The sequence below is a fragment of the Pteronotus mesoamericanus genome, unplaced genomic scaffold, assembly GCF_021234165.1.
Source record: "Pteronotus mesoamericanus isolate MK-2021 breed Mesoamerican mustached bat unplaced genomic scaffold, CSHL_Meso_final scaffold_99, whole genome shotgun sequence".
Lineage (NCBI taxonomy): Eukaryota > Metazoa > Chordata > Mammalia > Chiroptera > Mormoopidae > Pteronotus > Pteronotus mesoamericanus.
This window is the reverse complement of record NW_026555330.1, coordinates 15,179,152-15,203,731: the sequence shown is the minus strand read 5'-3', so window position 1 is coordinate 15,203,731 and position 24,580 is coordinate 15,179,152. Positions and strand designations below refer to the sequence as shown.

The window sequence follows — 24,580 nt, the reverse complement described above, 5'->3', positions numbered from 1 at the left end:
AGACAGGATGGTGTGGGGCGAATCACAAGAAGGGAGCTCTGCAGGGTTGCCCCCCCCCCCTTCTTGGACCACACAGATTCCATTCAAATTAACACACCCTTGACTTCCTGGCCCCTTCTACCGAGGTCGGCTGGAAATTGTGCATCCTTTGTTGGTTTCCCGCAGCTTTTCTAGAAAGAGGGAGAATTCCTAGACCTAGTCTTGCAATAATGCAACATTTCCTCCTCCATGAGGTAGTCGCCACCATGGGAACCGTGGCAGGGCCCCGGGAGCGGGTGAGTGCGGGAGGCCTAGGAACCACGGTGCTTCGGGGCCACCTGTTTCCGCCGGCGAGGCCGCCGCGGACCGGAAGTGGGAAATGGCAGCCTCCGCAGGGCGCCTAGCAATGGGCTGCCTGGACTCGAGTTTTGTATCTCCCCGATTGGAAAATGCAGCCCCGCCACCTTGCTGCTGTGGCACCATTAAACTTCAGCGACTGCACAAACCTGTGAGTCACGTGAGCGACGGCGTGACCTGCTGTCCTCGCGAGCACGGGCGCCTGCGGTTTCCGGAAGCGCAGAGGAACCGCGAGGACGCGCCGCCCGTGCACGTTACCGGTGGCTTTACGCGGGCGACGGCTGCTGAGTTCGCCGGGAGGATCCAGTGGCAACAGTAACACAACTGCCGCCCAAGCCGCCACCGAAGAACTAAACCGCAGAGGCGCCTCCGTTCCCAGAGGAGGACAGGCAGAAGGCAAGCTTGGGACTTCGGGGGAAGAGCGTCCTCGGCCAGGAGAGGGACCCAGAGTCCAGACGGGCCCACCCAGGCCTTCCCGGGAGTGCGGTCTCCCCCCAAGGATGATCGGCTACAGGAAGGAGAGCTGCAGAAAATAACGATGAGGCCAGACACTGTTCCTGATGAATTTCTCCTAAACCGCAGGGCAGAGTGAAGCAGGGAGAGACGCAGCTGCGTCTCCACAGGCCACTCGTTAGGGGCGCTGAGTGTGTGCGGGGAAGGCCGGGGGCGGATGCTCCTTCGAGAGGGAACTGCAAAGCAATGCGTTGCTTCATGGAGCGACAGGACCGAATGTGCCCGGCAGGGACCCTCTCTGGGAGCGGGAACCCCGGTGCAGACTCCGTTTCTGAAACAGGGGATGACGCCTTCGCTGTCAGCAGGTAACACGGATGTGCTGATACTCTTCATTTGAAATAGCGTTCAAAAGACAAAAAGAGCACAACCCAAAACAGCAAAAATTTAAGTGGGAAATGCTTTCCTAACAGAACAACTCATTCATGAAAGAGTTGTTAAACCCCAGTCAGTGGCCCGCATATTGGAAAAGTGCTAGAGACCAAGATTTCATTAGAAGGAAATTCTCTCAACTTCAAGTCTTTTTATCTGCTCATAAGTAATACTGGTAAGACTGTTACTAAAAATATACTCTCCTAATAAAACCAGCCAAGAAAGAGAAAAGGGGCCACCGTTTTTCAGTAAAATGAATGTAAAGACAGAACCATGAGGAAAATCGGGGGAAAAGGCCTGTGTGCTATTTCCGTCATAGGCACGGGAAATAACGTGATCTGACAAGTCACCGTGCAAGGCAGAGTCTGCCCCGGACCCAGGTTCTGGGGCGGAACTCAGCAGTGTCCCGTCACGTTCAGCACTACTGAGCACCAATCGCCGCAGCGTCCTCACCTACTAAATGTCTTTTTATATCTGCTGAGTCACCGTCTTAGTCACTAAGTGAAAGTTTTCAAAAACTCTCCACTATATCGTATCCACTCTGACCAAACAGCATTCTTTGTTCGAAGAACATTTTCCAGTATTTCATTCCACCGTGTGACAAAAGGGCCATTCACCACATTGTCCTCGGCTGCCGGCCTCACTCGGTCCCCTTGAGGGGCCTCTGGCCGCCACCACCACAGTCGCCCCAACACTGTTTTCTCAATAGCACCTTTCAGAGAAGAGCCACACGGTTCGAATGGCCATGAAGCCGTTCCAGACATGGGATCTTTGAGGGCGCTGGCTGATTACACCGCCGTGTGGAACCAGAAACGTACAAGGAAAGAAATGAAGTCTCTTAGTTCTCAGTAAATGGTATTTGGGTTTCAAATAGTTCTTGAGAAATGATACCGAGGGCAAAGATACCGGAGCGAACCCTGGAAGCTGAACCACCGCCATTTGAATTTTGAGCAGGTGATTTGCAGCAAGGCGCTCATTAACTCAGAAATGGAAATGAGTAATAAGGAAGTAGAGAATGTATTTGGGTATCTCTTTTTTAAAAGCATAAATGATAAGCATTTATTTCCTTAAAACTATGACATCATAAGCCAGCCTAATGGCCGCTTTTATTTGGGCGAGCATATTGGTAAACGTGGTATTTTCATGTTCAGTCTAGACAGCAACTTGTAAAGGGCATCTACACCAAAATGATACATCTGACCATGAAAGAACCGGCTTTAAAACAGGATTCTAAATGGCTCCTGAGTCTGAAGAGGATACGGACGTCAGGGTTTATATCTATACAACGTTCCTAAAAGGGCACATCTAGAAGAGCGATTGAAACAAATTCTTTTCTGAAACGAAGTTGGGCCTCGCTGGACGAACGCCGAAGCAGCGCTCTGTGTCTGTGGCCTGTTGGGACTCGCTCAGGGCAGCCGCTCTGACTGAGTGCCCCGCACCACGTACCGCAAAGGGGCTTCCGGGTATAACAATGGGGCAAGACTGGTGTTCACCCTTAATAAAAACTAGTTGTAATAGATAAAAACATAAGTAATAATAAGACAAGTTCAGGTGCTTTCATGAGTGATTTATGGGCATTAACTCTCTGAAATCTAACAGTCCCAGAAAATAAACACCACTATTAACTCCGTTTTCAGGGGACAGGATAATTCCTGTACCAAAAAATAGGGGCCTGTCCCTCCCACTAGGCTTCTGCGCCAACTTCTGCTAAAAGCCAAAGGCCAACACTGAAGTCTGAGGCCTGGGGGCGGGGCCTGCGGGCACCTGCGGGCAGTGAGGAGGGTGGGAGGAGCCCGAGCGGCGCGTGGGACAAAGATCACACTGGTGTCCTGCCTCCGCCGACCAGCTCTGGGCACAGATGACGTGCTCGGGTGTTCAGACAACCCACCCCACCCCCAGCCGCTGTGCTGACCACAGGCCCGAGTGCGGCCCAGGCCAGGGGCTGCGTGGAGGCTGCGGACGCCTTCCTGGGCGCAGGGATGGCAGCCTGAGCTACGTGTCCGTCAACCTCGGTCCCCACACACCCCTGCAGCGGGCGGCCGCATCAGAGGTGCCCCACAGTGGAGGCACCCGGGGAACGACATCTCAACGTCCGTGGGGGGCGCTTCCCCCACCATGAGCCCACAGCACGGAGCGGGAGCAGTCTGCGGCGTCCACGTGAAAATAAACAGGAGACTTGCTCTGACCGCAAGCGCCCCAGGGGCCGAGAGCTGACCCACAGCACTGCCCGAGTGGCAGCCGGGTGACGCCTTACCCCAGGGTCCTCAGGCCCCAGGAGCAGAAAGGCACCTCTTCCGGGAAAGCTCCTTGCTCAGGAGCATCACTCACAGAAACAATGTTACAGTCAAAGTTCTGGTACAACTTATCTTGATAAACACAATACACTCTTGCAACCTTTTATCAAAATTATGTTACTGATGAGTTCCTTCCCCCCTCCCCTCAAAAAAAAAAAAAAGAAACCTGGAAATTAAGCCATAATTTAGGCGCTCAGCCAGATGATGGAACAGCGGCTCAATCGGCCATCCTCATCCTTCTGTCCGTAACAGAGCCTCTGAGTCCGGCCTTCAACGCGGCCAAGAGCCAGCTCCTCGGGCAGCAGGTGAACTGGGGCCCCGGCCACACCAGGGCCCGATCCTCGCCGTCTTCCAAAACCGAAGGGCCTCCGGCTTGGCTACAGTTTCCCTGGCCCCCCGGCCTCCACTCCTGTCCCTTCACCCAGTCCCTGCACCGAGGTCAAAACGCAAACCTGATCGCGCCCTTCCTCCGAGGCGGCCCAGGAGCCTCCGCAGGGCGCCCTCTACCCCCGTCCCGGACTCCAGGGCACACAGCACCCTTTCAGCCCAGCCGGCGCCTGCTCAGCCTCAGGTCCCCGAGGACCATCCCTCTGGTCCTGACCTGGACGCGGGCCAGCCTGTCGCCTGCAGGCGCCTCCTGCGGGCGATGCGGGCTGTACCCATTGGCGTCTGCGCGTTCTCTGTCTCCCTTACGCCGTCGTGGGCCGGACGAGCGGGTCCCCAGCAGCGGCTCCCCAGCAGCGGCTCGCTGATCCCTCTGCGCAGCAAGGCCTCTCCCCGCCTACGCGCTACGGGCCGTTCCCGCCGTGGCTTACGGCGCGGCACAGGGCCACCTGCTCCTCACCAGGTCACCGCTACTGACTGCCCTTGAAGAACGTGTCGCTGAGACTAATGACAACGAGCTGACGCCCAGACTGGGGTGGGACTCTTCCCGCCTGTCCTCACACCCTGAACTGTCTGAGTGACAGTCTGGGGTGCAGACACCCGCTTCGCTTCCACTGTTCTCAGCCCAGCTTCCAAGGCGCACGCGTGTAACTGGCGGCCGCGATGCCACCGGCATTGGAGGAAGAACCCCCATCTGAAACGAGGAGCCCGCACGGAGGCACAGCTGAGGCGGTGCCCCGGGTCCGTGTCAGCTCCCCGGCAGTCCTCCGCGACCCGAAGCCACGGCGCCTGCCGGTGCCCGCAACACCTGCTGTTGTGAGGGGCGCACATGCTCCTGAACGTCTCCTGCCCTGCGCTCCCAGGATGAGGGCCAGGGAATGTGAACACCGCAGGCGCCGAGGTGGCGTCGTGAAATCACGAAGCAGGCTGCTCAGCACACAACAGCCTTGGGACAGGGCGAACGGCGGCCACGCACGTCTTTGGGGCGCACCGAGGACACGTCTCAGCTGCAAGGGCTCGGTCCCCAGCCCTCCCCCTCCCCCTCCCTGTGGGGCACAAACGTTGTCAAATATCCATGGTCAAAGTGGCCTCTTCAAGAGCAGCTGGACTCAAGAGTTAGGACGGAAGTCTCCCCATTTGTAAATGCTGGGGACCCATCTGAATTCTGTTTAGACACCAAATACTTACAGGGCATTAAACAGGCTACAAGCCACTTGCTAGTGACATCTGCTTGAGGTCTAAGGGACCCATTGTCATTTTAAATGGCCCACGACTGCAGGCCTCTTGTGGCTGGACACACACACACACACATACACACACACACACGACCCCCCGAGCCTGGCACCGATGGCGGGGCCTGGACTCAGGGCTCCGTGGTCCAGAGCAGCTGGAGCCAAGCGTCCCAGCTCCTCGCCGGGTCTGTGTGAAGCTCATAATTCCAGGAGAGTTTTCTGCCACATTCCAGTCTCCCCTTCCACAAGGGCTCCGGGGACAAGTGAAGGCAAACGGAGGCTCCAAGGAAGTGCCCCCAACGTGCACAGCACCTAAGACAACTCTGGGGAAAAAAGCAAAAATGATCCCAAGGTCCTGGTGAGCCTGAGAGAGACGAGGCGAGGGCACTGCACCCGCTGGACTCGGGGAAGCACGGCTTCCCCGGAACAGAAACAGGGCCTTGCAGCTCTGCAGGGAAGAAAAAATGAATAAAGTAAACATGCACACAGGAGGAAGAGAAATGACACCGAAGGAGGAAGAGAGCTTTTCATGAAATGCCCAAAGGGGCCCGGGATCTGTACCCACTTTAATTCAAGATCCCCAGCACCGGCAAGAAACCCCCTGCACCCGTCTCGAAGGACCAGAGGTCCGAAGGGCCTTCTCTGCTCCGCGTGGAACCTGCTGGTAAAGCTACACCTGCGTGCCCTGCCGTGGTGCGGTCTCCTCCGAAGCACCTCACTGGCGCTGTACCCCTTCCGGCACGGCTGCTTCCCTGCCCCCAGCTCCACCCGCGCACGCTCTCCCGGGAGCCACACAGAAGCTGCGTTCGTCTTCGACTCGGGCTTAAACCGGAGCTCTATTCGCGCATCTCCTCCTCGGCCTACGAGGAAATGCCACCTACTTCACAGAGCGGATGTGCTGCAATAATCTAAGGACCCCAAAGACCCGGCAGTGCCTACCCGTCCAGCCCTCTCCTTGAGCCTGCACTGTCCCTGCCGAAGCCCCAGCCTTTCCCAGCCTCTGGCCTGAAGTGTTGAAAGGAGAAAATTCCAAAGCTCTGTCCGTGACCAACAGAGGCCTGAAGAGACAGGGAAGCCGTAAGTCTCTTGCTGGTCCTCCTGCTCGTCGCTGTGAACCGGCCGAGTAGCAGGTGAACGGAAAGCCCGCTGCTGCCAGGGAGGTGGACACGGACACACAGCCCGGACCGCGGGGCGGCCAGGAGCAAGCCGGCCATCGCCCCCACTGCGCCTGGTACGCTCGTCGCGGGGAAGACACCTTCCTAATCTTGGATGTCCTACTAGATACAGTAGGAAAAGGAACCGGGGCGGGCCCCAGAGGCCTCTGTGGGCCCCTCTCAGGACGACGAGGAAACGCTCGCCCAGAGGCTGTGCATGGCGAGCCCGTGGGGGGCGGGGGGGGCTCAGCGAACCGATGAGAACGTGCTGTTCCAAAAACTCGCGAACAGAGTCGCCGGAGCTGCGCTCCTCTGGTTTCTTCTAATCGAAAATCCCTGATGCCGATCAAATTGATCTTTGCGTGTTTCCCTTTACTTCACGGAAGAACCACCAGAGTGTGCAGTCGATGACGTCTAAGAGGGACTCTGAGCACCAGCAACCGCGGGTCCTGCCTGAAACTCACCCCCGGCACAACCTGCCCGTTCTCCCCACGCCGCCGCCGCCTCCGCTTCCCCAGCGCGGAGTCTGGGCTGGGTCCCTGGCGCGCGCCGCCCCGCCCCCACCCCCAGCGGGACCCCACCCATTCTGGTGGCACCGGGTCCCCCCGGACGCTGGCGAGCCCCGGGCGCCTCTCTGGACACCGACCCTTCCCCGGGGCCACGCTCACCTCACCGTCAGCAGTTCAGCACCTTCGCTGGGACGTTTCAAAGCCTCCTGACTTGTGTGTTCAAAGGTCACGCCCTTCCACGGCCACCGGTCCCTCGTCTCACTGAATGAGACCCCTGCCTGACCATGTGCTCACGCTCACCCCGAGTCCTCTGTCCTCCACCCCCGCACACACGTCCTAGCGCTCCTCTGCCCCGAACCCCCCCCCGAACCCCGCGCTTCTCAGCACCCCCTCCAGCCGCCCCCCAACCACGGGGCCTCGACCTTCTCCATGCAGCTGGGGGCTCGTTCAGAGCCAGGCCACTGGGCTGGGGGCTGGGGCTTCTGACTCAGTGGCTCGGGGATGAGGCTGAGAAGGCGCGTCACTGAGTGCCCAGGTGGCTCCGGCGCTGCCGGCGGGAGACCAGCCGCCGCCCTGCACCGAGCCCGCTGCGCCCCTCCACTGCGCGCGGACGCCTGGCGACTGCTCGGCCCGTCTCCCTGGCCCCAATTTATCCCCTGTTTGAAAAGCTCGGTCGTCATCTTTAACTTAGCAGGTTCTGTTCGTTCCCTACATAAAAATGAAACCCCAACCCCCGGCTCCCCGGGGCCGGGGCCCAGCGTGCCTTCTCCAAGCCGGCACGCTCCAGCCACATTGTCCTCCTCCTCCTTCCCCGAGAACCACGGGCTCCCTCAGGGCCTGGCACATTCCACGGACTCTGCCTAGAAGCCCTTCCCCTCCTTCCCATGAGTGTCCTCTCTTCCCCCTCAGGGGGAAAGCACCCCAAAACCTCTCCTCTGCAGCCCTACCCAGCCCCCACCCCACCTTTAGACACCTTTCAATACAGTTGGTAGCTCTGCCCCATTAGCGTGCGCGTGTTGACGTGCGGCCTGTGTTTGCCTCACTGCCTGGCGGGCCGGCCGAGCCAGACCTGCTGCGTGCGTTCGCCACGCACCCAGCCCCGCGCCCACACATGGCGCCCACTGGGCTTCCACTGCAGAAGTGGGCGGGCGAATGCGGGAACACGTAAGGAATCTCGCAACGAGAGAAGGAACTCACTTCAAATTCCTAGCTCCTAGAGTCAGTCCAACTCCCCAGATTGGTCAAATCGGTCTCTTTAAGAAGTAAAGTATCTTCTAAACAAGTCAAAACAATGGCATAGGAAAGCTGGGGAGGGAAAAAAAAATGCCACGGAACACAAGTTGTTTCCACAAAACCAGGCCGGCAGCGAACCCCTGAAACCTGGAGGTGACTGCCTTTCCCAGGGCTTGTCTTCAAGATCATCAGCTGCCGGCCTTCACGCAGATGCCACTTCCTCAAACGCCTGCGGATTAAGCAGCTCGCAGTACACGGCACCACGGCACCACACTTTCACAGACTATGCGTCCCTGCCTCCCACAACGGCAACTGTTCAAGTTGGAAGTCATGCTCCAGCACACGGGGAGGGAAGCCCGCCTCGTGGCCGGCACGGGGGGCTGGTCTCCAGGGGTGCGCGGCAGTGAGCCCAGCAGCTCACTGGAACCGCACCCGCAGCCCCCGGAAGAGTGTCTGACTGCCTCTGATCCCGGATAAAGGGCCAGCTCCCCGCTCCTGCTGCAAATATGTACTGAGCAAGGGACTAAGTAAAGTAACGCTGTACGTTACTTTTGCTTACAACAATAGCAAAAGGAGGGCGTTTGCAACAGTATCCTGCAATCGCACTGCGCTGGTGCGTTCCTCCCGGAAGCAAAGTTTGTTACCACCTTGCTGCTCACAGTCCCCTCCGAGCTCCCCACCCCGCCCCTCACCAGGGCCCCTGGGACCTTCCCGCCGGCCGACCTCCCGGCTGCCTCTCCCCGCGTCCTCACCTCAGCTCAGGGCTCCTGGCCCAGCAAAGCCACCACGGCCATCACCCTACCCCGACCGACTCTAGCTTTTCCTGCGGACCTAGCTCACCGTAGCTACAGTCAGCCCTGCTGGACACCCTCGCCCTGGCCGGGGGGCTCGGCTGGCGGGAGCGCCGCCCCGTACACCAAAAGGTCTAGGGTTCGATTCCCGGGCAGGGCACATGCCTAGGCTGCGGGGTCGGTCCCTTGTCGGGGCGCATGTGGGAGGCAACCGCTTGATGTTTCTCTCCTTCTCTCTGTCCCTCTCTCGCCCCCTCCCTTCCTCTGTCTAAAATCAGTGAACGTGGCCTCGGATGAGGATTAAAAAGGAGTTCTTACTCCGGGCGGCCTCAGTGGGGCACCTGCCACAGGCAAGCCCTCGCACATACTCGCCAAAGCCTCCTGACTCCAGGAACGCGCTTCTTCTGAGCGGGCGTCTCGGAGGACAGACAAGTTTGAGCAAGAAAAGTAAATAAAAACATGAATGTTGAGATGTCCGATTCTTCACTATAATGAGTACTTTGCCTTAGGAACTCCCGGTGTGACATGGGCGTCCGGCTCTGCAGGTGACAGCGGAAGGTCTTGCCCCACGGTGACCCATGTCCCCCCCGACACCGCAGCAGGGGCAGGCAGGGGGGAGGCGCGCCCACAGGCCCCTCACCGGTGGCGCTCAGGGGCTGGCTCCGCGGTTCCTGGCCACCTGGAGTTCTGCCTGAGCCACGGCCAGCAGACAGGGGACCGGAAGGCCCGGGTCACCGGCCTGATGGCCACACCATCTCTCTGTGCTCTTCCTCCCGCCCACACGGAGGGCATCGGGCTGCACCTTCCTGCTCTGAGCTGGGACCCCAAATAGCCCTAAACCCTGAGGCAGCCTGCAGCTCCTGTAACACAGTCGCCAGTGTGTGAAGGTACGACCGAGGGGAAAGAAAGGAACGAGTGACGGAGCAGCTGTGCTCCGCTGGCGGGGACGCAAGACGCCAGCCCCAGCCTCCGAAGGGGTGACCGGGGTCCGTCCCACAAACACGCTGCCACGGGCCCTGGCCGAATAGCCAGAGCTGCCTCCGTGGCTGCGCACACCCTGAAGGCCATGCGTTAGAAGGGCACTTGCTTCTGTGAACCAGGAGGCCTGGCCTCCCTCCTGCCGGGACCGTATTTTAACAATGTGCATAAAACGTGTTATTTTGTTTCTTGCAAATATTCATAGAAGTCAGAGCAAGAAGTCGGCCAAGGGAAGCCCCAGCAGGCAGGTCCCCGTGAACAGAGCGGAACGAGGTGGGCTCCCTGCGCACGCAGCCCAGGCCGCTGCAAGGCGAGCGGGACCAGGGCCCCTTAGAGTCTAGGAAGTGCAGGGAGGCGGGGGCGGGGGAACGGGGGGGGGGGCTCCCAAGATGGAGGGCAAGCGCCAGGTCCTTGGTCTTGCGGCTTTTCTCTCGCTCCTGCAGGCGGGCGTCCTAGGGGAGGGTCCGGCGGAGCAGCCGTCCTGCCCCAGGTGCCTGTGCAGGGCCCAGGTCTCCTCTGGCCGGTCGGGGCCGGAGCCGGGGCCTTCGGTCACTGCGGGTGGTCCTGGCCTCAGCCCCTGGCTCTGCCGCCTCTCTGGGCCCTGTGGCCGAGTTGCCACACGGCGGAGGCCTGGGAGCCGCCCCTGGGGAGGCGGCCTCGCTGGGCACCTGCCCGCCCCTGGCTGGGCCCTGCAGTCAGCCCTACGCCGCAGTCTCCCCTCCCCCCGCCGCCGGATTCTCCTGGCGGCTCCCTGTCCTGGCTCCGTGGGATGGAGAAGCTTCCGTCACGGACACGGCGGGACATGCTGGGGACACTGCCGGCGAGGGAGGCCCAGCCGGGGCTGCCGGCGGCGCCGTGTCCGCGCAGCGAGAGAAAGGAGCTGCTGTGAGGGTCAGGCAGGAGGGGGCCTAACCGTTTGGACCCCTCCAGGATCCCCACGTCCCGTGACCTGCGCATTTCTCCCGCCCTCGCGTGTCTGCCCACGGGAACAAGGAAAAGGCCGACTGGAAGGAAGGAAGGAAGAGGACCTGGTGCCCGGCTCTCGGCCGGGAGCAAAGCGCCTGCTGAGGCTCGCGGCCCCGGCGCCCCGGCCACCCGAGCGGGGAAGGGCCACCGACGGGAGAGGCCTGGCCGGCAGCCCGAAGGCTGAGCCCGAGGCGCAGCAGCTTGGAAGTTCAAGGCAGCTATTTTTTCTTAAATGCACTACTTTCTGGTTTTTACCAAGAACCGGTTAAAAGAACAACTGTTTCCCAGGGAAAAGCTCTAAAGATCTTAGAAACGCTGCCCCGTGGCTGCGCACAAGCAGGTCTTTGTCCGCCCGTAGGTGGGCTGCTGGGGTGGGGGGGGCCTCGGGCTCGACCACCATGCGCGCCCCACAGCCCGGCTGACCCAAGACGTCCCCCGGCCAGAGTGGTCTGAGGCCAGGCGCCCTCTACCCGCTGGACCTGCAGCCCGAGCCACCCAGCCGCTGGCACTAAAAATACAATGTGGTGAGGGAAGCAGCGTGGCCAGGAAGCCAAGCCACTGCCCACACTCAGGCCTGTGGGCACCTTGGTCCCCGGAGGCTGTCCCCAAGGACGGGCTGCGAGGGCAGGAAGGGTGGGGGAGGAGGGGCCCTCCCCTCGCTCCGGACAAACAGTCAGGCCACCCATTTTGCAAGTCTAAGTACAGTTTGTTTTCTCCTGAGCTAACCTTTCCCACACTTGGGGAGACGACTGCGTCCGTGCGGGGAGAAAAGGAAAGGGATTGGCGCGCTGACACGTGGGCGGAGAGCCCCGCTGGCGGCGTCTCTGCAGAGTCCTCACGGGGCGGCTGGCCGCTGCGGGGACGGGCGGGATCCAGCGACCCCCTGCCTGAGGCCCTTCCACGCAGCAAGGGAGACAGAGGTTCCTCCCGGTCCTGCCCGCAAACCCCCTCCCCAGCCGTCTCGCTGAGTCACACGGGGAAGTCTCAGGCCCTGCAGGGCCGCCGAGGCGGGGCACTGCTGTTTCCTTAAGTGACGTGACCCTCCGAACCACTGGGCAGCGCTTCAAACGCGGGCTCCAGTCACCCCTGGCGTGGGGGGGGGGGGACCAGGGAGGCAGCGAGCTGGGAGGGGGTGTGCGGTCCCAAAAGCCCCCCCCCGGGGTCGCCCCTGCCGCGGAGAAAGATACAAGCTCCAAAAGAAAGTTTCCACATCAGAACGGTAATCTCCCCGGCGAGTAAATCTCCTCAATTGAAGAGACGTAGGACACATTCCAGAAAACAATGTGTTAGGAATTAAAATGCATTCATTATGGGTGTGGCCTCAGTTTACATTCTTCATTTATGAAGTTTTGCCTTTTTTTTAAAGCTTGTTTTGCAATCATCCTGGCTATTTTCCCAGGAGAAAAAGAAAAATGTGGGTGGAATAAGAGAAAGGACACCTAAAATTTGAAAAGCAGCTCGCTGGTCTCTTGTCTGGGGGGACACACAAGGTCTGTCCAGAAGGTGTCCGGCCACGCAACATGACAAACGGAAACATTTATTGAAGACGATACAAGATACAAGGAACATTGTTCATGGGGCCTCAGACCCCTTCACCGCAGGCACCGTGGGGCCTCACACAGGTCTCCCCGTCGCCATCAGCGGCCCTGTGGTGTCTTCCTGAACCTCAGCAACAGTCTGCAATGTCTGCCCTTTCAAGGTGATTTCAGTTTGGGGAAAAGCCAGACGTCACAGGGCGCCACATCTGGGCTGTCGGGGGAGCTGAGCCACCTGGGTGGTTTGATGTTTTGCAACAAACTGCACCGAATGGGATGCACGAGCAGGCGCACTGTCGTGATGAAGCTCCAATCCCCAGCTGCCCACAGCGGCGGCCTCCTGCATCATCCGAAGAGCCTCCGCAGAGGAATGTTCAAGCTTAACGCAAACTCGGATGCACATTCCGTTGCTCTACTTGCTCGGTCCTTTTGAATGCAGCGGCCACACAGCACACGCTCACTCAACAGCATCCATGGCCCCACTGACGGACACAGTGAAGTCGTCACTGCTCACACATGCGCAGTCCAGTCCGCTCTCCTCGGCTGCGAGGCTGCATCGATGTCACACAATCTGCTCTCGTTACAGTAACAATGGCTGGACTTTTTCGGGACAGACCTTGTGTATCCTCTTGTGCTAAAGCAGCCGAATAAAAGTGTTGCTAACAGGGACGGGCCTTCGATGAGGACGCCGCACGTTCAATCTGTGCCTCGGAGTTCCCTGGGCCACGTGGGAACCAAGGGCTGTGAGGAGGGCGGACGCAGGGGACAGCTCCCGCCCTCCACCGTGACCACACGTCCCGGGGCTGAAGCGGTGGCGTAGAACTCACATAGTACCGCTACCTGGGTTTTACGTTCTCTGGACATGGGACGCTTTCAGTTGTTACTGTCACCAGTAGAGACGTGGCACATGGCCAGCGCCCAGTACATACCACACACAGATGTCCAAGCGATTGGTCCACTGACCAAGAGGAACATAAGGCCCCAGTGGTTTGACAGGCGGCTCATGTCCCTGCCACAAAACAGGGGCTGGGCAGGGAGTGTCTCCAAACCGAGAGCTTTGCCAACAGCCAACCTGCCCCTCCGAGACACGGCCAGTCCACTGGGGTTTGGCCTCCGTCCCCTCCTCCGCCTCCCCAGCCGCATCTGAGAGTGAAGGGCGCCGCTGTTCTCATGGGTACCTCTCAGCGCCCAGGTGTGTATGGCGGGAGGGGCACGAACACTTTACACTGTCACTGGCTGCGGACCTCAGCGTCTCGTTTCTGCGTCTCCGGCTGTGAGGAGGGACCTCCGTCCCTGCGGGGCAGAGCCGGGGGCCGCGGGGAGAGCGCCCCCCGCAGGCAGCTGTGCGCATGCAGGCTCTGGGAGGGGCCCACGTGGCCAGCAGCCGCCCAGCCTGGCCAGCCCCGGTACAACGTAAAGCACTAGAGGGAGACGTTTTCCACCGCTCGGCAGCGTGTGCATGGAAACTGGAAAGACACACAGGACACAAGGGCGGCCTCGGCTCCCAGGCGACGTGAGGCTGTGTGAGGCGGTCGCAGGCCTTTCCTTCAACAGGTCTGGGGGGGAGGGAGGGCTCTGCGCTGCCCCGCACCACCCCCAGCCCCGCCCCCAGCCCCAGCCCCGCCCCAGCCAGGCCTCGTCGCCAGCGGCCTCTGTGAGCGGCTCCCCAGGTCAGTCTGCCCACACCAGGCCCCCCTGGAGGACACACGACCCATCCCCGCCCACGGCCACCCAGGTCCTCTGAGACCTGGGCCAAGGGTCTCCAGCAGATGATGTTTTCCAAAAAAAGAAAAAGAAAAAGACTCTCCAAAGACAGCGATGAGGAGAAGGGCCCGGGGCGGAAGGGGTCCGCTGCGTCCCCTCCACGCTCACACCCCCGCCAGGGCCCTGGCTCTGCCTCCTTTCCTCAGCCTCGGGAAAGCGGTGGAGGGAGATGGAGGGAGAGATAGGGCCCAGGAACGAAGACTGAGACAATGTGCCCCTCTTCAGCCTCCTTTAACAGTCACTAGGAACAGTGTTTCCAATGAATGGAAACAGAAAGGCGCCACAGTAACCTTTCACTAGCGGCCTTTGTTTTGCCTTCTCTGTAACCCTTGTGTAACTGCGAAGAATGTTCGGTCCACACTTCGGTTACATCTCCTGGCTCCGCCCGGCCCTCGAGGCCCCTCTCCCGAGAGACTCCTCCCGCCCCTCCCCCACCTCCCCCACCTCCCCAGGGCCGCGCAGTCCCTGGCCCCAGGGGACTAAATCCCAGAGGCTGGAAAACAGTATCTTTTCAAGAACGATGAAAAGTTACACCCGGGCTGGTATACATTCAACAGCTTCTTGCCCAAGGTCATCTGACCCGCCCGACCCAACGCAGAAGAAACTGGGGCAGCTGGCGGGGAGAGAGCAGGATGCACCGGCCGCTCAGACGGCAGGGGGCCGCGGCCCCGACCGGGGCGTCCCTGCCGCGGCCCAGCGTCCGTGGGCGCGGACTCTGGTTTTGAGTGGGGGGCAAAGCCCAAGGTGCCTGAGGATGGATTCGGTCTGAATCCTCCGGACGTCGGCCAGCGCCCTTGGCAGCAGCGGGCGCGCGGCGATACCTCCGCAGACGCGTCAGGGCGGTTCTCTTTCCTAAGCTCAGTTTTCTAAGCCATGTAACCTCACCCAGGCGCTCTGAGAATTACCTATGCACTGAATTGTAAGCGATCCTTAAAAGCTGAGACTCCTCCTGGTACCACAAAGAGGACTGTTCAAATTACCCCCCCACCCCACGGGGGCAGGAGCCTCCGCGGGGGAAGGGGCCAGGGCCGCACGATGATCTCCCAGCCACGTCCCCGGTGCCACCGCGACCCGCCAGCACCTGGCACGCACCGCACGGGCCCGACTGTAACCCCCGGAGCACACGCAGAGCCGGGACCCGCTGGGCCGCTCCACACGCAGCATTTTGGAGGTCAGCGGAGAGGGAGCCTGTGCTGAGCATGACCCGCTTCCCTGCGAACCTGCGTCTAAAGCGTCTCCTGCCGTCTCTGTTTACAGGGAAAGCGGCCTGAGATTGCGAAACTAGCTGTTTCCAAAACCGTGTGACCCGCGCGCCACGTCCCCGGCGAACGGGGGCGTCTACGACCCACGCGGCCCAAACAAAACCCGACCTCCCTTCTGTTTCTAATTCACGTCCAGCCGGACAGCCCCGTGAGTCACGGGTGGCTTTCGCTGTGACCCTGTGAAATGCGCCCGTCCTCTGAAACCGTCGCTCCTTTGCGAGTTCCGTGGAAAAGTTACGTGTCTGCAAAGGGTGCTGTTGGGGTTCTCAAAAAACGCCCGGAAACCACCGGCCAAGGCTGATGTCACCTGAAAGGAGCTACAAAACAGGCTCTGGCGGGGGCGTGTGGGAGGCCTGGCAGCCCCGCACGCGCTGCTGCGGAGCCCAGCTCGGCCTCAGAGCCGCGAATGATGAGCAGGGGACCGCATGGGCCAGCGGCACGAGGGCCGGGCCCGGCGCCACAGAGACAGGCCTTCCAACTGCGGGAGCCCCTGAGACGTAGGCAGCTCATCGCGAAGGGGGCCCGGTGCTGAGCAAACGTGTGCTTTTTAAACAGGCAGGGAGCAACAGGGTTTATGTTTTCAATAGTGAAAAAGGGCACCGCCGCCGCCGTATTTTAATGCGCACATCACCCAACGCCACGGCCCTACACCTTCCAACATTTTCAAAGTTACCTGACAGGTATGCCAATCAGGTGACAGGTATGCCAATCAGGTCTGATTAAGAGGCTCAAAAGCTATAAATAAAAAACCAAACCGGAAAAGCCATGTTAAAGGGACTCCAGGTTAACTTTTCAAAAGAAAACAAGTGAAAACAAGTGGCCCATGGCACGCCGTGTGAACGGACGCAGGTAAACCGCCCCCCAGGGCAGACCCCGCAGGCGCTGTCCCGGCCCGGCCTGCGCGGTCCCCCCAGCACGGAAGGCCAGCCTCTGGCCCACTTGACGAGGGGCGTGGAAGAACGCAGGGTTGGGAAACGCAAGATGATCCAAATTCCACAGCGAAACAGAACAAACAACACGGAGACCAAGAAGGGACCTTCCACACACGCCAGGGCCACCGCCCTCGAGAGAGGGACACCACATTCCTGCCCAAGACACGCAGCAGCAGAAGCCCGGGGGGGGGAGGAGGTCGCGGGGGATCTTGCTTCCTCCTGACATACTTTTCTTTCAACCATTAGTCCTAGGGGAAAAAAATAAAGGCCAAACAATAAGGAGAGCTGCCAAGGGCGGCAGGCGTCCCCTCCCCCGCTCCCCGGGCCGGCTGGGGAAGCCGCGCAGCTGCCTGGGAAACTCCACAGGCAGCGGAGGGCGCAGGCCTGCCGCTGGGCTCCTCGGCGCTGACCAGGGAGAGAGGACGCCTCCTGTCACACAAATGCCTGTAACCAAACGTTTTTACGGAGTTTAATTCCTAACGGTCCCAAAGCGGGAAACCACCCGCAAGGCCAGCGCCACGGGCGAGAGACTGGCGTAGGCTGCGTGAGGACGCTTATAGGACACTTTGCAGTAACAAAATCTTAGAAATGGAGAACCGCGCCGACCAGGGGCTCCGTCGGTTGGAGCATCGCCCCGTACAGCCAAAGGCTGTGGGTTCGACCCCCGGTCGGGGCGCACGTGATGTTTCTGTCTCCCTCTCTGTCTCAGAACAATAATGTCCTCCAGTGAGAATTTATGAAAGATAAATGGAGGACAGATGGGCAGCTCCCAGGGGTCAGAGCGGCGACGGCCGCACGCGCGCGCGGCTGTGGCAGGCCGCGCGGGCCCCGCGGTGATGGGCGCACTGTGCTTCACGGCGCCCACGTCACACCCGGGTTGTGACATTGTATCTTGACTTCGCAAGACAGGGAAAACTGGACCAAGGGGACACAGGCTCTCTCTGTGCTGTTTCTGATAACTGCATGTAAAACCTAAAGATAAAAAGTTCCGTTTTAAAAGAATTCATAAATTCAAATACAATTTTTCAAAGTCCGGGTACGGTGGCCAGTGGGTGAGGACTCACTAGCTGGTGGGAGCCTGGGGAAGAGTTTAAGGAGCACAGACACAGGCGCGGGGCCTGTGCCCCTCCGGGTGGGCGGCCCCCGCCAGCCGGCCCGGCGCCCAGCCTGCGGCCGTGGGGCGCCTGGGAACACGGCCTCCTTCGTCTCGGCCTCAGCCATGCAGAAGGCACACGGGCGCTGAGACATGGAGCAGCCAAGTCACGGGTTCGTCGCTAACACCCTGATGGACTAACATCCGTGACCCCGAGCACCTGAGGCACCTCCGCTCGCTTTGACCTGAGCACACCTGAGCGGCTCTGGACCCGGTCAGGCGCACCGGCGCTGCTCAGCAGGCGCCAGGACAACGCAGCCTCCCTGGGCCGGCGGAGCAGTGAGCGCCACCCCTCGGTGAAGGCAGGGGGTGCAGGGAAGGAGGAAGCAGGCCCAGGTTCCCACCTCGGCCTGGGGGGGTGTCCCTCACCCGGGAGGCATGGCTCAGCAGTGTCTAAATGCCGCCTGGTCAGTCCCCAAGGCCATTCGCAACCGGAGGCTGTGATAACTGTTTCATCAGAGGAGGGATTAACATTGTTGCAAGCGGCGAGGCTGCCTCTGGCAACAGGTGTGACTTCAAGTCCTCGGCCCTGACCTCTGCTTCCTCCCTGGGGAAGGGAGGGCGGGGTCCATGTGGATGTTATTGGAAACAGGTGGCAGGAAGAGACCTGCCTAACCAGTCCCAGGTTCCACCTGCCATTCCAGCAGCCCGCGGGGAGGGAGTGAGCGTGGCCCGCCACGCAGAGCTGCCTCTGGCTTCCGGGACGCGGCTCCGTCCCCGGCTGGCGCACCCTTCCACCCTTCCTCCTGGATGTTGTCCCTGACCCTCAGGCCTGAGGAAGGGCCTCTCCGCTGTGCTGTCCCCTCCCCAGTCACTCTGTTCAGAGCACACATCATGGCTCTGTGTCCCAGGAAGGCAGACTCCGCGGGCACCTCGTCCAAACCAAACCGCGCGTCTGCCACACAGCGGGGACTCCGTGAACGGGGAACAAGTGGATGTATCGACTGAGGACGTCAAGTCCAGTGGACAGGGGAGGCTGCCTCTTCCAAGGCCCGAGTCGCCGTGGTCACTGGCTGAAAATGCGCACCCGCGGAGCAGCCAGCCAAGGGCGCCTTCTCTCTGCTTTGAGCACAGGGCGAGGCAGACAGGCACAGCGGGTTCACATCCTCACTCTCATTGATGAGTCCTAAACTGGTCACCCACTAGCTGGCTGGCCTGTAGCCTCCGGGAACCTCAGGCTCCCCCCACGGGGCTGGAAGGCGTGCCTGCCCGGCCCCCGGCCCGGGGCTGCTGCTGATCCGAGGAGGAGAAGCGGAATTAGGTGGTCCGCCCAGAGCCAGCGTTCCGTGAATGTTCGCTCTTACGGCCCAGAGAGGAAGGAAGAGGAAGAGAAGCCCCACCCCAAAGAGAAGCCAGAAATGGCAAAAATCTCAAAGTGTAAAAAACAGGGAGCAGTAACACACAGCGCCACAGAAAGGAGGCTCAGAGGAGCAGCGTTAACAGGCCGTGGGAGCCTGCGGCGGCGGACGGGCAACCGCAGGAGCGTCGGAGGTGCACGTGCTAGGCGTCCCCGGGGGCTTTCATTTAAGTAGTTGAATTTCTCAAAATTCAGAAACTCCAGGATCAGCAACTCAAGGTGAATTCGTAGACCATCTTGCTCAAACTTGCAGCTTGTCAGGCCTTGACTATTTCTATGAATAAGTCCTGCCCGAGCAAGGAAGGAGCAGCCAGGACACGTTTACGCCAAAACCGCTCAGATTCCAGATTAGGGGAGAGAATGACTTAAATTCAAATATTTCTGTAATTAATGAGAGTCCGCTAATGTCGAGACGAGCCGCCCCCCAAAACCTTGACGCTACGTCCTCATCATAACTACGTTTCGGTGGTACTGACTTCATTAGGTGGAACATTTACATCTGTCTTTGAAATTTTAACTTCGTCAATTGCACTCGTGATAGGGGTTCCCCCTTAGTGCCCCGCACGGTGGCCACGCAGGAACACAGCTCCCACCAGGTCAGACCGGCGCGAGGCCGGCCTTCGACGTGGCAGACACAGAGCGCCTTCTCTGTGCACGGCCCCCCCGCCCCCCGCAGTACCGCGGCCCCCAGTGGGAGGCCGCTGAGTGAAGCTCGCTTCCCGGAAGCCGCGCCTGCATCAAAGCCAAGGAAAACAGGCGGCCCCTTTCTGCCGCGGGCGGCCTTTGCGGGCCGTGGCCGTGAACACGTTTTGGGCAAAGGTCCCTCGGGTTTCCCACTTCGGCTTCCCTGCCCTCCCGCCCGGTGCGCACGGGAACGCAGAGGGAGACCGGCCCGGCCACGCCCTGGCCGCCGCAGGGAGGCGGGAGGAGAGCGGGAAAGATCCTCAAGGCAGAAGCCATCAGAAAGACCCTCCGGATTCCAAAGGAAGAAACAGGATATTAAAAAATATTCTCTTCCGACGGCATGAGCGTGGGACGGGTTCTAAAGTCCTGCAGGGGAAGAAAGGCGCCCTGAGGGGAGGCGGGAAGGCACCGGCGGAGCACCGGCTGCGAGGGGCCGGAGCGGAAGGAAAGGGCGCGGTTCACTGCACCGGAGTCCGCCTTCCCGGGCGTTCGGAAAGCCCCAGCGACAAAAGGATGCACAGAACGTTGTCTCCAACAAACACACACGCAGGACGCACTCACTTGAGCTTAAAGTTAGGGTTTCCACAATCTCAGCCACTAAAGTACCACCTAAAGTTATTTGCCTCTCTGAAGGTCCCACGCTGCCCCGCCACCCCGACCTCGGTGCAGCCAGCACGCCTGGCGGGGCCCGACCCCTCAGCCCCCCAACTCCTCTTGCAAATTGCGGGGGGACCCCAAGCTCAATCTCAGCAGATGTTTCCCTCCAAAACACTGAAAAGCACCGTGGGAGGACAAATGTTTTCTTCTCTCTCAGATCATCCCCCATTAGAGGGACTTGAATACAGCGTTTGAGAAAATTTAGCTAAATAATTCAGCTGGCCAGAGACAACCTTTTTTTACACTTCTCTCTCAGTCCTGACAAACGAGGTCATACGTCAGGTGCCACGAACGATAACGCCCGGGGCCGTCCCGGCAGGTCCAGCGATGCGCGCACAGGCCCGGAGAACCCCGGCACCGGCGGCCGCCGCACGCGTGAGAAGCACGACCGTACACGCTCCAGTGTCGAAAACGTGGGCCATTCCCCTTTAAACTTTCAAAGAACAAATATTCCAGTTCGTCCAGGACAAAGATGGTCCTCAGAACGTTCGCATAAAACAGAACAAGGGCTGCATGAAACTGAAGCAATCAAACCAAAGGAGGGGAAACACAGTTTCATTCCCAAACATTTTCTTTAAACGACGAGGACACTTACCAGCACCTTGTTTTCAACTTTGTCCCCCTTAACTTCCAACTTGACTTTCTTCTTCACTCCAATTCTGATCTTTCTGCCAATAACATCCTTTATGCTTTCTGGAAGAAGGGAAGAGCTTCATTACAAACTCCTATTAACTAGAAAGTGCATGGGGTTACAGAGGGCTTTAGGAGGAGGATTTTTGATTGTTTTCATTGTTGTTTTTTGTAAATTATTTGCTTGTTTTAACGAGCCTGATCGGTATCATCCTGTATTTAATGACCACCTGCGTGGCACCTGCCCTGGGTGCTCCAGCGGTGAGGCCAATGGGAAAGCATGGGACGTAACCGCAGTCCACGCAAGGCGTGATGTGATCTTGCTGGGCTAACAGGATGCACATGCAAGAGGCACCGGAGCACCTGTCGGGCAGCGTCACGGAGCAGGGACTTGCCCGCGGGCCACGGCGCAAGAGGAGCCCGCACCCTCGCTCGGCTGGCCACCTCCTGCCCGGCCCCTGTGTGCGGCGCAGGGCCCCAGAGACAGGCCCACGTTCTGGGACCGCCTCGTCACCAAGGGGCAGGAACAAGGCAAAGAACCAGAACTGGACCGAACAATGCAGCCGGGGAAGGGTGCTCCTGGCCACCTGTCCTTCCAAAAAGGCCATGGCACCCCAGAGCAGCCAAACGGCAACAGAATGGGGGGGGAGGGGAGGAGGGAGGGAAGGGGAGGACGGAGGGGGAGGGGGAGGCAGGGAGACCTGAAAATTTGGATGGTGGCAGGAAGGAGCCCCCCAAACTGGACAGGTCCCGCACCAAACTCATCGCCTCCCTCCTCCGCCCCCTCCTCCCCCTCCTCCCCCTCCGCCTCTGGCCGCTGTCCTCAACTCCTTTCTCTCAGGTAGGTGGCCAGTCACCACCTCTCCCAAAACTGCCTCCTACACAGCTCCTGACCCCTGACCTTGACCTTCCCCCAGGCCTCGGAACCTCTTGCCAAGACCAAGTCCCTGACCTCCAACCGATCGACCCCGGTCCCTTCCATAACCAAAGTGACCCCTCCAAACCCCAGGTGTGACCAGGTCACTCTGGGCCTGGGAGTCGCACTCCTTTGAGGACGCACCCAGACTTGGCAGCGCGTCCGTCACTCAAGGTCTTTCACGGCCGTCGAGCGCCGCGTCTCAGCGCCCCGCTGCCCCTCCGCACCCCGGACCTGTGAACTGACTCTCCGACGGCCCCGCGCACATCGGAGCCCGACTGCAGACCATGAGCACGTGCAGACGCCAGACAGTCACGCACGGCGGGTCAGCCCAGCTGCCTCCGAGCGGCCGGGTGGGGGCGTTTTCCTCTTGTTCTCCCCTGCACTTCGCTTTCTTATTTTTTTTTAAGGTTTTAATTATTTACTTTTAGACAGAAGGGAATGGAGGGAGAAAGAGAGGGAGAGAAACATCGTGCGTACTTGCCTCTCATGCGCCCCCTACTGGGGACCTGGCCTGAAACCCAGGCCTGCGTCCTGACTGGGAATCCAACCTGCGACCCTTCGGTTTGCAGGCGGGTGCTCTATCCACGGAGCCACACCGGCCACGGCTACACTTTGCTTTTTCAATAAATAGCCTGTCTTACTTCCATAAGCAGAAAAGTACACAATACATTTTTAAATGCCTTGGGGGGGGTTACCACAGACTGAAGTTTTCAAAGGCTCGCCCTTCTGAATCGATCAGAGAGGAACTCTCGTGAGCACTTGAAATTAGAGATGAAACCGGGCGCAGGCATGCCCTCTGCAGCCTGAGGAGCCCAGAGAGCCCACACTGGGCGCACCGCCAGAGCGCGGGGCCCTTGGCTGAAAGACAGGCCGGACCCCATACGCGCAAAACTCCCACTTCCAGGCGAGGGCCTAAGGCAGCTCTCAGAGCGCCCCGCAGCAGCGTTTGAGCAGGTGCCTTACCTCGCCCGCCCCTCGGCGCCCTCTCTCCGGGGCCCTCGCAGCGCCCCGCACTCCGTTCCCAGGCTGCCTCCCCCGACCCCTGTGGCTCCGCAGCAGCCCCCGCTTCCCGGGCCGCGCTCGGCCAGCGGCCCGAGCCCAGGACACCCTTCCGCTTCCGGGCAGGGCGCGGGGAAGGTCTGGGCTCCAGAACCGGACAGACCACTCACTCCCTGCTGCAGCGGCAGCTGATGCTTATCTGAGAGCAGACGCCACCGGGCCGGGGCGGCGGCGGCGGCGGGGGCGTGGCGCGCGGGCAGGAGCGGCTCCCCGCCCGAAACGCGGGAGCAGAACTCCCCGCGTTCGCCTCTGCAGACCCCGCCCCAGCAACACAGCTTCTTCGGGGCAACGCTTCGCCTGCCCAGTCCACAGTCGCTGCCGGGGCGCTCACGCCAACTCCCGCAAAGCGCTGGGGCTACAGGAGGAACGGGGAGGGGGGCGGGGGGCGGACTCCTGAGACGCGGGGCGAGGGCTGAGACGCCCTCGGCCTGGGTCGGCGCGGCCCCACGCCCCCTCGCAGCGCTGCAGGGAGGGCGGGTGCCGAGGAGGGACCGCGAGGGGCTCGGGCCGCCGCGGCTCAAAGCCCCGCGCGCACACACCTTGTTAGGATACAGCGCACACGCGCGCGCCGACGCGCTGGGTTTTGAGAACCCTGTCCCCCGCCGCAGTTTAGCTCTGCCATCTCAGCCCCCACAAAACTTAGGCGAAACCCCAAGGCGTCAGATCTAGCCCCCCACCGCCACCCCAAAAACAACCTCAAGGACCTCAGACAATGGGTCACCTTGCACTAGGTACCCCGGGCAGGTTCCCTAATTGATCCGGGGTGAGGAGATCAGGTAGGTTAATTATTATTAAAAGAAGGCTTTTGTCATTAACCCTCCGTGTCCCGGCCCCAGTTCGCGTCAGTCCGGTAACCCTTTCGCTCCCAGCCTGCGGGCCGAAGCCACGCCTTTCCAGGCTGAGTCCTCACTCAGACCAGCGCCCCCTCCCCAAGTCGGCTCGTCGGCGGGACGCCTCCCGTCTGGGACTTTGGAGGGGGGGGCGGGGAAGGGGACACCGCCGGAAACCACCGCCTGCGCGCTCTCCCACCTCCAGCGCTGGGCTTCCCCGGACTTCCCCGGCGGGGCCGCGGGCCGGGAGCTGGGAGGGGGTCTCCTCTCCTCCGAAACTCCCGAGTCCCGGGCAGGCCCGTCCCCGCCAACCTCCACCCCCTGGTGGCGGCGGGAGACGGCGCCCGGGCTCCGATGGCCCTGCGCCGGCCTCTCCGGACTCGGCTCCGCAGGCGGTCAGACGGGAGCGAACTTCCCCAGGTCCCGGGGCCCCACCCAACAGCACTCGGACCCGGGGCGCGGGGCTCTGCCGGGGCGCACGGCGCGCGGGGGCGAGGAGCGCAGGCGCCGGGGACCCCTCTTACCTGTCAGCTCGCGGGGCACCTCGTTGCTCTCCTCGGCCATGGCTCCCCCACGCCGGGCCCGCAGGTCTCACTGCGATCCACCGCCCCGCCCTCCCGAACCCCTCGGTTCTGAGAGGCTGCTGCGGCGTGCGGACGGGAGGAGGCGAGAAGGCGGGCCGAGGGACTGTTTGGCCGCGCCCCTGCCCTCCGCCCCAAAAACAAACAAACAAATAAATAAATAAATAGTTGCCGATTCGCTGGGGGCCTGCGGCTGCGGTTACATGACGCCTCCAAGAAGCTCCCGCGGCCGCTGGATGGACGGACAGACGGAGAGCTCGCAGGACCCCACGTCCGCCCCGCGCCGGCCCGGCTGCGCCCCTGCTTCCGCCGCTGTTCCGGCCGATCGGGCACCTGCGGCCCTAGGTGCAGGCGGAAGGCGTGGGAGGGCGGGGAGAGCGCGCCGGGGGCTGGGGTTCCCGGCGCTCCCGAGGCTCCGCTGGGCGGGGGCAGCCGCGGCCCTCCCCCCCTCCTCCTGC

At 60.9% G+C, this 24,580-nt stretch overlaps 1 protein-coding gene across 2 annotated transcripts in view; it reads right to left on the bottom strand.

Moving 5' to 3' along the window:
• Positions 1-24,255, bottom strand: part of CARMIL1 (capping protein regulator and myosin 1 linker 1) — a 138,929-nt gene extending 114,674 nt beyond the window's left edge. For both annotated transcript variants that reach the window (XM_054564707.1, XM_054564708.1), the window contains exons 1-2: positions 24,066-24,255; positions 20,699-20,796 (exon numbers count right to left, since the gene is read on the bottom strand). In XM_054564707.1, the coding sequence (XP_054420682.1) occupies positions 20,699-20,796; positions 24,066-24,105 (138 nt within the window). In that variant the 5' untranslated portion in view covers positions 24,106-24,255. The remainder of the gene's footprint in view (positions 1-20,698; positions 20,797-24,065) is intronic.
• Between the last annotated feature and the right edge of the window lie 325 nt (positions 24,256-24,580).